Raw genomic sequence first — 13,375 nt, forward strand, 5'->3', positions numbered from 1 at the left:
AGTCATTGGTGTTAGAACTAACTAATATTGGTGTTAAATGTCAGGTACTTGTACGACAATCTTTTGAAAGATAAAAATTGATGTTCTTGTTCCCACAAAGGACCTCTTTGATGATGAATAACCTTAATGTGAAAAAGAACAAGGGAGGGGGACAACCACAACATGTAGCTGATATGTTTACCAACCATAGAGATAAGGCAGATTTATCCTTGCATCTTTTAATATCGGGTGAGCATTTTTTTATATATATAATTTAATTGTCTTTAGTATGTTTGTGATTAACATTTCCTTACTATATGTATATGTTATTTAGGGATCATTGGATTTCAATAAAACATGGCGACCTAAATAAGTATCCCTATGAAGGAAATGTTCACTAGGTAAGTACACTTTCTATTTTTTAGTACATTGTCTATATACTTTCAGTTTAGTAATTAAGAACACTTTTTGTTTCTTAGGAGGCTGCAAATTTATAAAACCCATGTTTGTTCTAACTCTACATCGAACAATATCAGGTTAACTCATGTTAAGGTATTGGCACAAATCTCAAACAATTATATATGTATACTATTCATATTTCAAGTAAAGGTACTTCTATGCTTATATTATTTTAATTGTAGACCCTATACAAAACCAACGAGAATGATTGCGACCATTATGTGTTATACTTCATGAAGGAGATCATTCAGTAGTGACCAACTTCAGTGAAGTTTACTTAGTGTTAGTGATTAGGGAATACAATGTATAGATTGTAGCTTATAGAAATACGATGTATAGATTATAAACTTAGGGAATACAATGTATTGTTCTTGTTTAACCAATTAATGAAAAGAATCCCATTTTTGTTCTAGTTTTGTGTTTATTATAATTTTTGTTATGTGTTTTGAATACAACTGATCAATGAAGACATTTTTTGTTTTTGTGTTGTTTTTGCTTATTAAGTGTTCAATGCATTTTCTTTTCTATGTTATTGTGTTGTGGATCTTTGTATGTGTTTTGGTATTATGGATGTGTTTTAGTGTTATGTTATGTTTGTGTTGAGTGTGTCTGTTAAGTGTGTAGAAATATATTTTGGTATTGTGGATGTGTTTTGGTGTTGTGTTGTGTCTATCCTGGATGTGTCTGTTAACTATGTAGAAATAGGATTCATGACATTCAACGACGCTTCTTCAAAAAATGTGCGTTGTTGAATCTTTGCACATCACATATATAATAGTGCTCCTTTAAGTAAGCGATGTGCAATGTCAGATATTCAACAACGCACCTTAGAGGGAGCGTTATTGAATGTTATATATTCAATAATGCTACTTTATGTGGACGTTGTTGAATATCATAGTTTCATATTAAATGCAACACAAATTCAACAACACTCCTTTTGTATAAGTGGTGTAAAATGTGAGATTTGCATACATTCAACATCGCTTTTTAAATTATTACATAATTAATTCTTACATTTTATAATTTATTATTTCTTACATTTTAAGAAAAAGTACTATACATACTAAACTTAAGCATTTATAATTAATTCTTACATTTTATGTTTTGTATTTTTTTAATTATGGGTATGTAATAAAATTATATATTTTAAATGAGTGATGTTGAATGAGTGATATTAGGACCAAACTGGACCGGACTGTCCGACCGGTCCAACTGTCGCCAGGCATGGTGAGCGGACCCATCTCACCACCAAACCCAGATACTCTTTCAGGCCTCTTATGACCGTTGAAATTTCGGTCGAACCAGGTTAAACCGGGGTAACACGGAATAACCCAGGTGGCTCAATCGGCCGGCCCAACCAACAGAAAAAAATGTACAAAATTAGAAAAGTAAAATAGGTGGATAGGCTTGGAAAACCACAAAAGGAGAAAGAAAAGAAAGGGTTTTGAAAACCCTTTTAACATTTATCATAGAAGAAGACAGCCACTGCAACATCACTCATCATCGTCGTTCCTCACCCACTCCATGTTTGAATCATCAAACCAAAATCCAATGAAAGAAGAGAATGAACATAGATGCAGTGGCGGATCTTGATTAAAAATCTAGAGGGGGCAACAATATTTAATTATAATTTACGATTAAAATTAATTCAGTAATAATAAAATATAAAAAACATATATAATTATTTTGAAGTTTCAAAATAACATAATAATTATCAGTAACATTAATTAACAACTAATAATGTTAAAGAAAAATGTACATTAATTTAAAGTGCCGCTCTTCGTTCTTTTAAAGACTTAAACTCATCAATGATTGAATCAGAGGTAAATGTTTCAGCTATTTCCTTTTCAATGTAAATCACCATGTTGTCTGCAAGAAATTCATCTTCCATCTTACTACGTAATCTTGTTTTGATTATCTTCATTGCTGAAAATGATCTTTCTGTAGTAGCTGTAGAAACCGGAAGAGTTAAGATAAGACGGATAACTCGATCAAGTAAGTAATATGCATTCACCTTCCCTGTTTTTGTCAAAGCTGCACTTAATTCAGAGATGGTTGAGATGTTCTTCAAATCTGAATGACTAACAGCATCAAGAATAAAATGTTGAAGTTGATATCTCAAGTTAATCTTTTCCTGGTCATTGAAATCCATAGGATAAAATTTTTGCACAAGAATACATATATTATCAATATTAAATGTTTTATAAACATCCTTAGGATCCAAACTAGCGCTCAGAGTTAAAAGCTCCATTGTTTGCTCACTGAACCTGCGATTCAACTCTTGTAATTGCTTGTCAATTGTAGTTAGAAATATGTTCACCCTATAATGATGCTCAAATGTGATGTGATCCTTTTGATGACGAGCACGCCCTTCACGTGCTATATAAGCGTTATTAAAATCAGGAATATAAATGTCATGTTGCTCACAAAATAATGTAACAGTTTTCAATAAACTTTGCCAACCACTATCTCTCAACTTTTGAATAAGTTCTTTTGTAGTACGAACTAGTTGCATGGCATTAACTATATCTTGGGACTTTAGCTGCAAAGCTTGACAAAGGCAATCTGTGATCCCCATAATCTCTTTCATCATGTGTAAAATCAATATGAACTCAAATGATGTCATAGTATTATAAGCAACATCTGCATCTACACGTTTAAGAGAACTTGATCCATTATCTATAATTTTGAGAAGGACCACACAAGTTGCATTATACATATTTATCAAGCTACAAATTGAAGAAAAATGTGAGCTCCAACGAGTATCTCCAACCCGTTTCAAAGTGCCAATCTGATTTTCTCCTTTACCAGTTATAAGTTCGTCAATCTCTAGCAAATGTTCTAACTCAGCTGATTTGACAGCTTGTAACTCATCATGACGCTTACTAGAGGAACACATAATATTGACAATAAAAGTCAATTTTGAGAAAAACTCATGGACAACTATAACTTCTCTTGATGCAGCAACCAAAGCAAGTTGTAATCTATGTGCAAAGCAATGCACATAATAAGCATGAGAACAATCTTTGAGAAACAACGCTTGTAATCCATTCCATTCCCCTCTCATATTACTTGCACCATCATACCCTTGGCCACGAATGTTTGAAACATCAAGATTATGTTGAGAAAGAACACCACATATTGCTTTTTTAAGAGTGATAGATGTAGGGTCCTTGCCATGCAAAATATCAAAAAATCGTTCTTGTATGTAACCATTTTTATCTACAAACCTCAAAACAATAGCCATTTGCTCCCTTTGTGATTCATCACATGATTCATCTATAACTATGCAAAATTTAGAATCCCCAATCTCGTCTCTGATATATCTTCTCACCTTACTAGACATGATATGCATGATTTCCTTCTGAATTATATGAGAGGTATACTTTGAATTATATGGAGCATTCTCCAACACTACTTTTGCAAGTTCATCATTATATGATGCTAGGAGTTTGATGAGTTCAAGAAAATTACCTCTATTTTTTGATTGTGGCGTTTCATCGTGACCTCTAAAAGCACAAGCTTGAAAAGTGAGCCAGCGGATTGAATCGATAGAGCTCCTAAGACGTAGCCGATTTTGTTTGATTTGATCAGAACTTTGCACATTGAAGATATTGCGAATATGCCCAGATTGGTTCAACAAATCAAAACAAGCTTTTATTGCATTATTGTGAGGCGAGCCACCAAGGTGAATAAGAAATGCACAATTCTTCCCAGCATTGACTTTTTTCCATGCTCTAAATCCTTTTCTAGTAAAGACATCAGATCCAGCCTGTGCGCTTGGTTTATTACTGAATAAATAGCAAGGTAAACAATAAGCAGCATCATTCACTATAGAGTACTCTAACCATGAAGGAAACATTTTGAGCCATGTGGATTGAAATCGTCTTGGATTTTTATCTTTATTTAATGGATAATCTTCAACATCACATTGATATGGTCCCAATAGGAATCAATTTTTTTATGCTTAGACATTGTACGTTTTTAGGTAATTTCATTAACCTGAAATTAATCATATAATTAATCATTAGAAAATCAAATTATTAGAGAATCTGAGTGTGGCTATAAAAAACATTGTGTTTGTCATAACAAAAATGCTAAATGTATCAACAATGTCAATAATTATGCCCCAATATGGAGTAATGAGATTGCAATATTAATCATCAATTGAGGAAATATGAATATAACATAAAGAAAATATTGGTGAAAAAACGCACCTGCAAATTATTGTTGTTATGGACTGTTTCTGTACAGCTTTTGCTATAGCATGAATAGTGATGAATATTAAGTAGGATAGTGAGATGTTGGTTCTATATTGTGTTGTTGTGTGAATACTGAATAGAATAATGATAAAAGTGATAATGTGTGGCTTTTGTGTGTCTCTTGTGTGCCGTCCAAAATAAGAAATTAGGATTTAATTTAAACACCCAAGTTTAGGTCAAACATATTTTAATAATATTACTTATTTTCTAATTTTTTAAAAAATTTCAGGGGGGCAGTTGCCCCCACCTGTCCCTAGAAACCTCCGCCTCTGCTAGCAGCCACAAGAGAAGGAGAAAAAAAGGGAAAAAACAAGGTTTCTAGATAAATTTATTATCAGGTAACAATAAAACCCCTAAAAACTCTATGAAGAAGGAATAATTGAAGGTAGATTGATAGATGTTATTTACAGTTTATGTTTCATGGACTTTTTCTTGTTTTACTATATATTCTCTTGTATATAATTTTATCATCAATTGTTGCAAATAAAACACCCATGTCTCCCTTTTCTGCATTTTTATATATAATTGTCTTCACAGTGTGTTTATTTTATATCAACAGATGTAGGTGTCCATTGTCAAATTAATTAAGATTTAGGTTTATAAATCTTTATAAGGCTAGCGTTTTGTCCCCTTAATTTCCATTGTGAAATTCCTATTATACAATTCTATTGTTTTGCTATTGGATCATCCCTGTTAGGAATGTTTCAAATTATTGAATTGAATTATATGTTATAACATGCGAACAGAATTAGTACTATATTTAAGTCATTATCAATAATTGTTGATACCTATATTATTATAGTAAATGAAGGTTAGCTTAGACAATCATGATATAGGTATATAGGTGTCTTATTATTGTTATATTAATATGTATATTTAATATTTCAACAAAACTTGTAATTGATGAACAACCTCAGGCTATATAACAGGGGCTAATGTTTCATTACACTAAATTAATAGCATATGTTCTCACATTAGCTTTTATGAAAGAAAGTATATATTGTTTCTAGTTTTCTTTATATGATGGATACTAAATTATATTTTGTTATGTGATTTTTATATCTTTATTTACTTATAATCACATTCAAATATGTTCTTTGTTGATTATTCCTAGGATTTGTGATCCAATAATGTTTATTATAATGGGGTCGATAACCCTATTATATAAACTGATGAAGGGGATCTCTAGATCTATTGACTGGCCTAGGCACAGGCAACCGAATTTTCAGTCGTATGAAGATGAGTTTATTCGCTAAAACGGGGTAAGATATTCTTACGAACTCGGGGCACTGAGTGAGGGGTAGGCACCTCTAGCAGGTATGCTATGTGCAAAACTTTTAATCATGAACTGAGAGTTTGAAGCGATTAATGCTATATGCAAATTGATTGAAGTGTTATGATGTGTCCTATTTGTATTCGTCTTATTTATATTTAAGTTATGTGTAATGAGATATAATGTAAAATTAAGTGAAAGTATTGTTGTTTCTCTTTTGTTGTTCCGTATGGTAACTAACATGTAAATGATGGATGATTTGCTGACAGTATAAAAGCTCTTAAACTATCAGTTTATATATATTAAATCCTTTATAATAATGTATCTTGCATGTGTTTTATAATAATATATATTTATCTGTGCTTGAGCTTTAGAAATATCATATTGCATGTGCTTGCTTGTATGTGATAAACCTCTCACCGTATATTCTTTGTAATAATGAAAAATTATATGTGATTGTGTTTTGGTAGATGGCTATAATTTTAACTATGACATGAAATTTTACAAATACAACTTTAACTAATAGTTCCTATTATTTAGAGTAAAATTTAGTCCGATCGAACGGTTTAACCGGTTAGAACCAATAAGAAACCTCTTTTGGTTTGATGTTCGGCTTAGATTCTGTAACATTATGTTCCATATCATTATTTTAATAAAATATAATGATTTATAGCTACACTTTATGGTTTAAAATAATCCAGTTATTTTACACAATTTATATATTTTATTATTCTGATGAGTAATAAAATATTCTGATTTAATGATTCAACAACGCTCCTTTTCAACAACGCTCCTTTTAGTGAGCATTGTTGAATATCATATCTTCAATATTGCTTCTTTAAGTGAATGTTATTGAATATTTGACATACAACAAGCTCTCTATAGGTCGAACTGTTGAATGTCATGGATGGATAGATTCAATAACGAGCAATGTTGAATCCTCAATTCTCAACAATTCCTAGTGCAATCAGACCCTAAATAACTTAAAATTTTCATGCATTCAACAATCCTAAGTTTAACACCAAAACTCATTGAACATCAAAAAACAAAAAACATTCAACAACGAAAATCATTCAACTTCAAAATCATACACTTGTTCAACCTGAAAATTATTCACATTCAACCTCAAAATCATCCACTCATTCAACCTCAAAATAATTCTCTCATTCAACATGAAAACATTCACTAATTTAACCTCAAAAATTATTCACCCATGTGAAGAAGATCTTGCTCCTGATCTTGACACGATTTTGATGAAGACACTAAGATCACCAAAAATAAGCAAGAGGAAGAATATCATGAAGACATAGAAGACCAACCTTCAAGAACACTAATTGTTATAAGTCTTTTTAGGTACTTCTATCCTTAAACTCTTATATATTAAGTATCAAATGCTCATAAGTTGAAAAACATTTTTGAAAACAATTGGAAAACTTTTGGTCAAAAGAAATCAATTATCAAAATACTAAGTAAAAGGTTGCTTGATCGAAGTAACATGTTAGTTGGCCTAAGTAACAGGTTACTTGGCCTGAGTAGCATGTTACTAGACATGAGTAATAGGTTACTAAACCCTGAGTAACAAGTTACTCAAACTATGTGACAATGAGTGATAGGTTAATGAGTTTGCATAACAGATTACCGAAATGAGTAATGAGTAATGAGTTACCCAACAAAATTGACACAAAGTAATCGATTACTCAATTGTGCAGTAAGCAGTTACAGCCTATAGTAATTGGTTATAGAGAGATGGTGGGCCAGATTTTTAAATCCAAACTGAACAACTTTAATCCATAACGAATGGGTTCAATTCTAATCGAGTTCTACCTCCACATAGCAGTATAATGGCTGGTTTGAAGCCCATTTAAAGGCCTTGGATTACCCACTCTGTGACACACAATTTTCACACAATTAACAAGACTCTTACACAAAACTTTCATACAATCTTTCAAACATTTTATGCACTTTGTTCATACAACTTGAGTTCTAACTTTCATAATTTTCTAAAGCTGCATACGAGTGCTTATCTAAAGTTTTCTAAACATAATTACTTGAGAGCATTGTATACTTGGTATTGAAAGAGTCAAAGGATTGCATGTTATATCCATTTTTATGTCTTGTAAGGCAATCCTTGTCATAGTCAATTTATTTAATCATCATGTATTTACTTTTCATCACAAGGGTGTGGTGAGAAGGGGAAGGGAGTACTTAGAAGAGTTATCTTATGAGAGGTGAGATATTGATGAGTGTGTAATCTACGATTAGTCTCGGGGAGAGATGTGTAGTTACAACTCAAAATATCAATAAAGAAATCTCTTGTGCTGCAAGAGTACTGGATGTAGCCTTTGGTGGACAAGAAGGTGAACCAATATAAAAACCATTGCGTATTTTTTTATCTTCTCCTTAGTCTCTTTACTTTGTATCTTGGTTATTTTATGCAATAATTTTCGCTGCAACATACTCTTATCTTTTATAGTAGAAAATTTCCTATATGAACCAGAGAACTTATTCACCCCATCCCCCTCTTAGTTGTCATCATATACTTACAAATGACACCAAATCTTAGTTTGGATAAGTCACTCCCAAAAATCCTTAACTTTAGATCGGCTCTAAATAATTTATGGTAGAAGGTTCTGTTGGGAATGTTTGAAAAATATTATTATAGGAAATCCCACATTGCCTAGTGTTATAGTAGAGTAGAGTATCAATGTTATATATTAGACTCAACTCCCTTGTTGTAATGTGCACCAGATATAAGTACCAAATAGAAACACCCCATGGGCACTTGGACCTATGAGTGTGTTAAGGCTTGTAATCTTTATTCTCTAACATTATCTTGGTAGCCGCTTAGTGCTCCCGGAGATGTTATCACAATTGGCCGAACCTCGTTACCAAATTCTCTTGTTTCTTCTCTTCTATTTATTCTATACACTTTATTTGATTTCTTGTGGCCAACACTGCACAATGATCACGTCCCCTGCACCAGCAATTGGTATCAGAGCCAATTGGTAAATGACTCTTAACCTAGATATGAGATAATGTTTAAAGAGGGTGAAGGCGTGATGCCTAGAAAAACTGCGTCAAAGGTGTTGTGCAAGGACAAAGTAGATGAGTTGAAGGACAAGAAAACATGGCAGAACTATGATGGGGGCGATATATGTTGATCCAGAATCCCATAAAGTCATGTACTAGATTAAGATCAAGGTGAAGATAGGGACACTAGTGTTGATTTGAGTTTTGCCTTGAGACACGTGCTGACAATATCTCTCTAGATGTTGAGAGAATGATCTCGTTTGAGATGAGAAGTGGAATATCCTAATAGCTTGTCTACGATGTCATAGTGAAGGATATTAATTATTACCAAATCCAAAAAAGTACAGAGGTGTTGATTGACTTTCATGTAGAGTGTAACATGAGCATTGGATTTGATACAAGGTGTAACACAAGCATTGGTAGATATGCATGGGTGTGACATGGACATTGGCTTGGATGCAAGGATGTGATGCAAACATTAGTTAGAATTGATGCAAGGTATGTGTTGTGGGTATACTCTTTATGGTGGAGTATGATAGTTCTTTTGAACTATCATTATTAGACTAGACACTCATGGTAACGGTTGAGGCTTTCTAAGGAAGATCCAAGGTTCAGCTTGACTAAGTATTGAAGAGGATGATTTTTGGTGAAATTTTGTGTAGAGGTTCCATATATCAAAAGACTTCCTAGCAATAGGTGGCTAGGCGACATGTTCCAATTGATGGTGGTATGAGAATCTACACTACAAGTTTGGTGAGCTAGGATCTTGGTAACATCGTCAAGGATACTTAGAAGGTTTATGTTGTAGAGGAGCAGACTCTTATATGGAGGAGTTGCTAAATAAAATTAGGCATTGTGTAACACCTTAATTTGGATAATAATATACGAGCGGAAACATCTCATTAAACAAAGAATCTATAGCATTAAACTTTCCTTGATGTATATGAATAACACCTCAAATATAAAAATGAAATAAAATATCATTAACTTAAATCCATATAATAAACTGGACTTCATCTAAAGAGGATAAAAACAAAGTCTTAAAATACCCTCAAACAAATAAATGTCTCCATAAAACATACAAGATAAAATTAGCAAATAAAAATAAGTTATCATCTACAATAGTGGCTTGTTTGCGGTTCTTCCATCTGGTACTCAGTCATTTCTTAGAAGACCCTAGAAATGTCAAAAACCCAAACATAGTGAGAGAAAAATCTCAGTAACACCATAATGACAAAACCTTTGACAATATGACATTCCTATCCGTAACAAGTACAAATAATCTCCATACGGAACAACAAAAGAGAAACAACAATACTTTCACTTAATTTTACATTATATCTCATTACACATAACTTAAATATAAATAAGACGAATACAAATAGGACACATCATAACACTTCAATCAATTTGCATATAGCATTAATCGCTTCAAACTCTCAGTTCATGATTAAAAGTTTTGCACATAGCATACCTGCTAGAGGTGCCTACCCCTCACTCAGTGCCCCGAGTTCGTAAGAATATCTTACCCCGTTTTAGCGAATAAGCTCATCTTCATACGACTGAAAATTCGGTTGCCTGTGCCTAGGCCAATCAATAGATCTAGAGATCCCCTTCATCAATTTACATAATAGGGTTATCGACCCCATTATAATAAACATTATTGGATCACAAATCCTAGGAATAATCAACAAAGAACATATTTGAATGTGATTATAAGTAAATAAAGATATAAAAATCACATAACAAAATATAATTTAGTATCCATCATATAAAGAAAACTAGAAACAATATATACTTTCTTTCATAAAAGCTAATGTGAGAACATATGCTATTAATTTAGTGTAATGAAACATTAGCCCCTGTTATATAGCCTGAGGTTGTTCATCAATTACAAGTTTTGTTGAAATATTAAATATACATATTAATATAACAATAATAAGACACCTATATACCTATATCATGATTGTCTAAGCTTCATTTACTATAATAATATAGGTATCAACAATTATTGATAATGACTTAAATATAGTACTAATTCTGTTCGCATGTTATAACATATAATTCAATTCAATAATTTGAAACATTCCTAACAGGGATGATCCAATAGCAAAACAATAGAATTGTATAATAGGAATTTCACAATGGAAATTAAGGGGACAAAACGCTAGCCTTATAAAGATTTATAAACCTAAATCTTAATTAATTTGACAATGGACACCTACATCTGTTGATATAAAATAAACACACTGTGAAGACAATTATATATAAAAATGCAGAAAAGGGAGACATGGGTGTTTTATTTGCAACAATTGATGATAAAATTATATACAAGAGAATATATAGTAAAACAAGAAAAAGTCCATGAAACATAAACTGTAAATAACATCTATCAATCTACCTTCAATTATTCCTTCTTCATAGAGTTTTTAGGGGTTTTATTGTTACCTGATAATAAATTTATCTAGAAACCTTGTTTTTTCCCTTTTTTTCTCCTTCTCTTGTGGCTGCTAGCAGAGGCGGAGGTTTCTAGGGACAGGTGGGGGCAACTGCCCCCCTGAAATTTTTTAAAAAATTAGAAAATAAGTAATATTATTAAAATATGTTTGACCTAAACTTGGGTGTTTAAATTAAATCCTAATTTCTTATTTTGGACGGCACACAAGAGACACACAAAAGCCACACATTATCACTTTTATCATTATTCTATTCAGTATTCACACAACAACACAATATAGAACCAACATCTCACTATCCTACTTAATATTCATCACTATTCATGCTATAGCAAAAGCTGTACAGAAACAGTCCATAACAACAATAATTTGCAGGTGCGTTTTTTCACCAATATTTTCTTTATGTTATATTCATATTTCCTCAATTGATGATTAATATTGCAATCTCATTACTCCATATTGGGGCATAATTATTGACATTGTTGATACATTTAGCATTTTTGTTATGACAAACACAATGTTTTTTATAGCCACACTCAGATTCTCTAATAATTTGATTTTCTAATGATTAATTATATGATTAATTTCAGGTTAATGAAATTACCTAAAAACGTACAATGTCTAAGCATAAAAAAATTGATTCCTATTTTAAAAGGAAACCTTCTGATAAAGATAATGAAGATGATATAGCTTCGATATCTTTACCCCAACAAAATTCTTCATTTGGTCAAGTAGTTCAACCAGATCAGCAACCTTCAAAGGTTCAAAAGGTATCAATAGGTGAACATGATATTAATTCTTTAGAACGTGATCCTGGAAAACGACCTCAAATTTGGGAATATCCAGTGAATCAAAGAGATGAAATTCGGAGAGCTTATCTAAATTGGGGACCATATCAATGTGATGTTGAAGATTATCCATTAAATAAAGATAAAAATCCAAGACGATTTCAATCCACATGGCTCAAAATGTTTCCTTCATGGTTAGAGTACTCTATAGTGAATGATGCTGCTTATTGTTTACCTTGCTATTTATTCAGTAATAAACCAAGCGCACAGGCTGGATCTGATGTCTTTACTAGAAAAGGATTTAGAGCATGGAAAAAAGTCAATGCTGGGAAGAATTGTGCATTTCTTATTCACCTTGGTGGCTCGCCTCACAATAATGCAATAAAAGCTTGTTTTGATTTGTTGAACCAATCTGGGCATATTCGCAATATCTTCAATGTGCAAAGTTCTGATCAAATCAAACAAAATCGGCTACGTCTTAGGAGCTCTATCGATTCAATCCGCTGGCTCACTTTTCAAGCTTGTGCTTTTAGAGGTCACGATGAAACGCCACAATCAAAAAATAGAGGTAATTTTCTTGAACTCATCAAACTCCTAGCATCATATAATGATGAACTTGCAAAAGTAGTGTTGGAGAATGCTCCATATAATTCAAAATATACCTCTCATATAATTCAGAAGGAAATCATGCATATCATGTCTAGTAAGGTGAGAAGATATATCAGAGACGAGATTGGGGATTCTAAATTTTGCATAGTTATAGATGAATCATGTGATGAATCACAAAGGGAGCAAATGGCTATTGTTTTGAGGTTTGTAGATAAAAATGGTTACATACAAGAACGATTTTTTGATATTGTGCATGTCAAGGACACTACATCTATCACTCTTAAAAAAGCAATATGTGGTGTTCTTTCTCAACATAATCTTGATGTTTCAAACATTCGTGGCCAAGGGTATGATGGTGCAAGTAATATGAGAGGGGAATGGAATGGATTACAAGCGTTGTTTCTCAAAGATTGTTCTCATGCTTATTATGTGCATTGCTTTGCACATAGATTACAACTTGCTTTGGTTGCTGCATCAAGAGAAGTTATAATTGTCCATTAGTTTTTCTCAAAATTGAAT

General features: G+C 32.3%; 2 protein-coding genes across 2 annotated transcripts; one reads left to right on the forward strand and one right to left on the reverse strand.

The window, feature by feature from the left end:
* Positions 2,204-4,300, reverse strand: LOC109327676 (zinc finger MYM-type protein 1-like). Its single transcript, XM_019560842.1, has one exon. The coding sequence runs from the start codon at positions 4,298-4,300 to the stop codon at positions 2,204-2,206; it is 2,097 nt and encodes a 698-aa protein (XP_019416387.1).
* LOC109327677 (zinc finger MYM-type protein 1-like) lies at positions 12,077-13,357 on the forward strand. The gene has a single exon (XM_019560843.1). It carries the CDS (start codon positions 12,077-12,079, stop codon positions 13,355-13,357), a length of 1,281 nt encoding a protein of 426 aa, XP_019416388.1.

The sequence above is a fragment of the Lupinus angustifolius genome, chromosome LG15, assembly GCF_001865875.1.
Source record: "Lupinus angustifolius cultivar Tanjil chromosome LG15, LupAngTanjil_v1.0, whole genome shotgun sequence".
Classification (NCBI taxonomy): domain Eukaryota; kingdom Viridiplantae; phylum Streptophyta; class Magnoliopsida; order Fabales; family Fabaceae; genus Lupinus; species Lupinus angustifolius.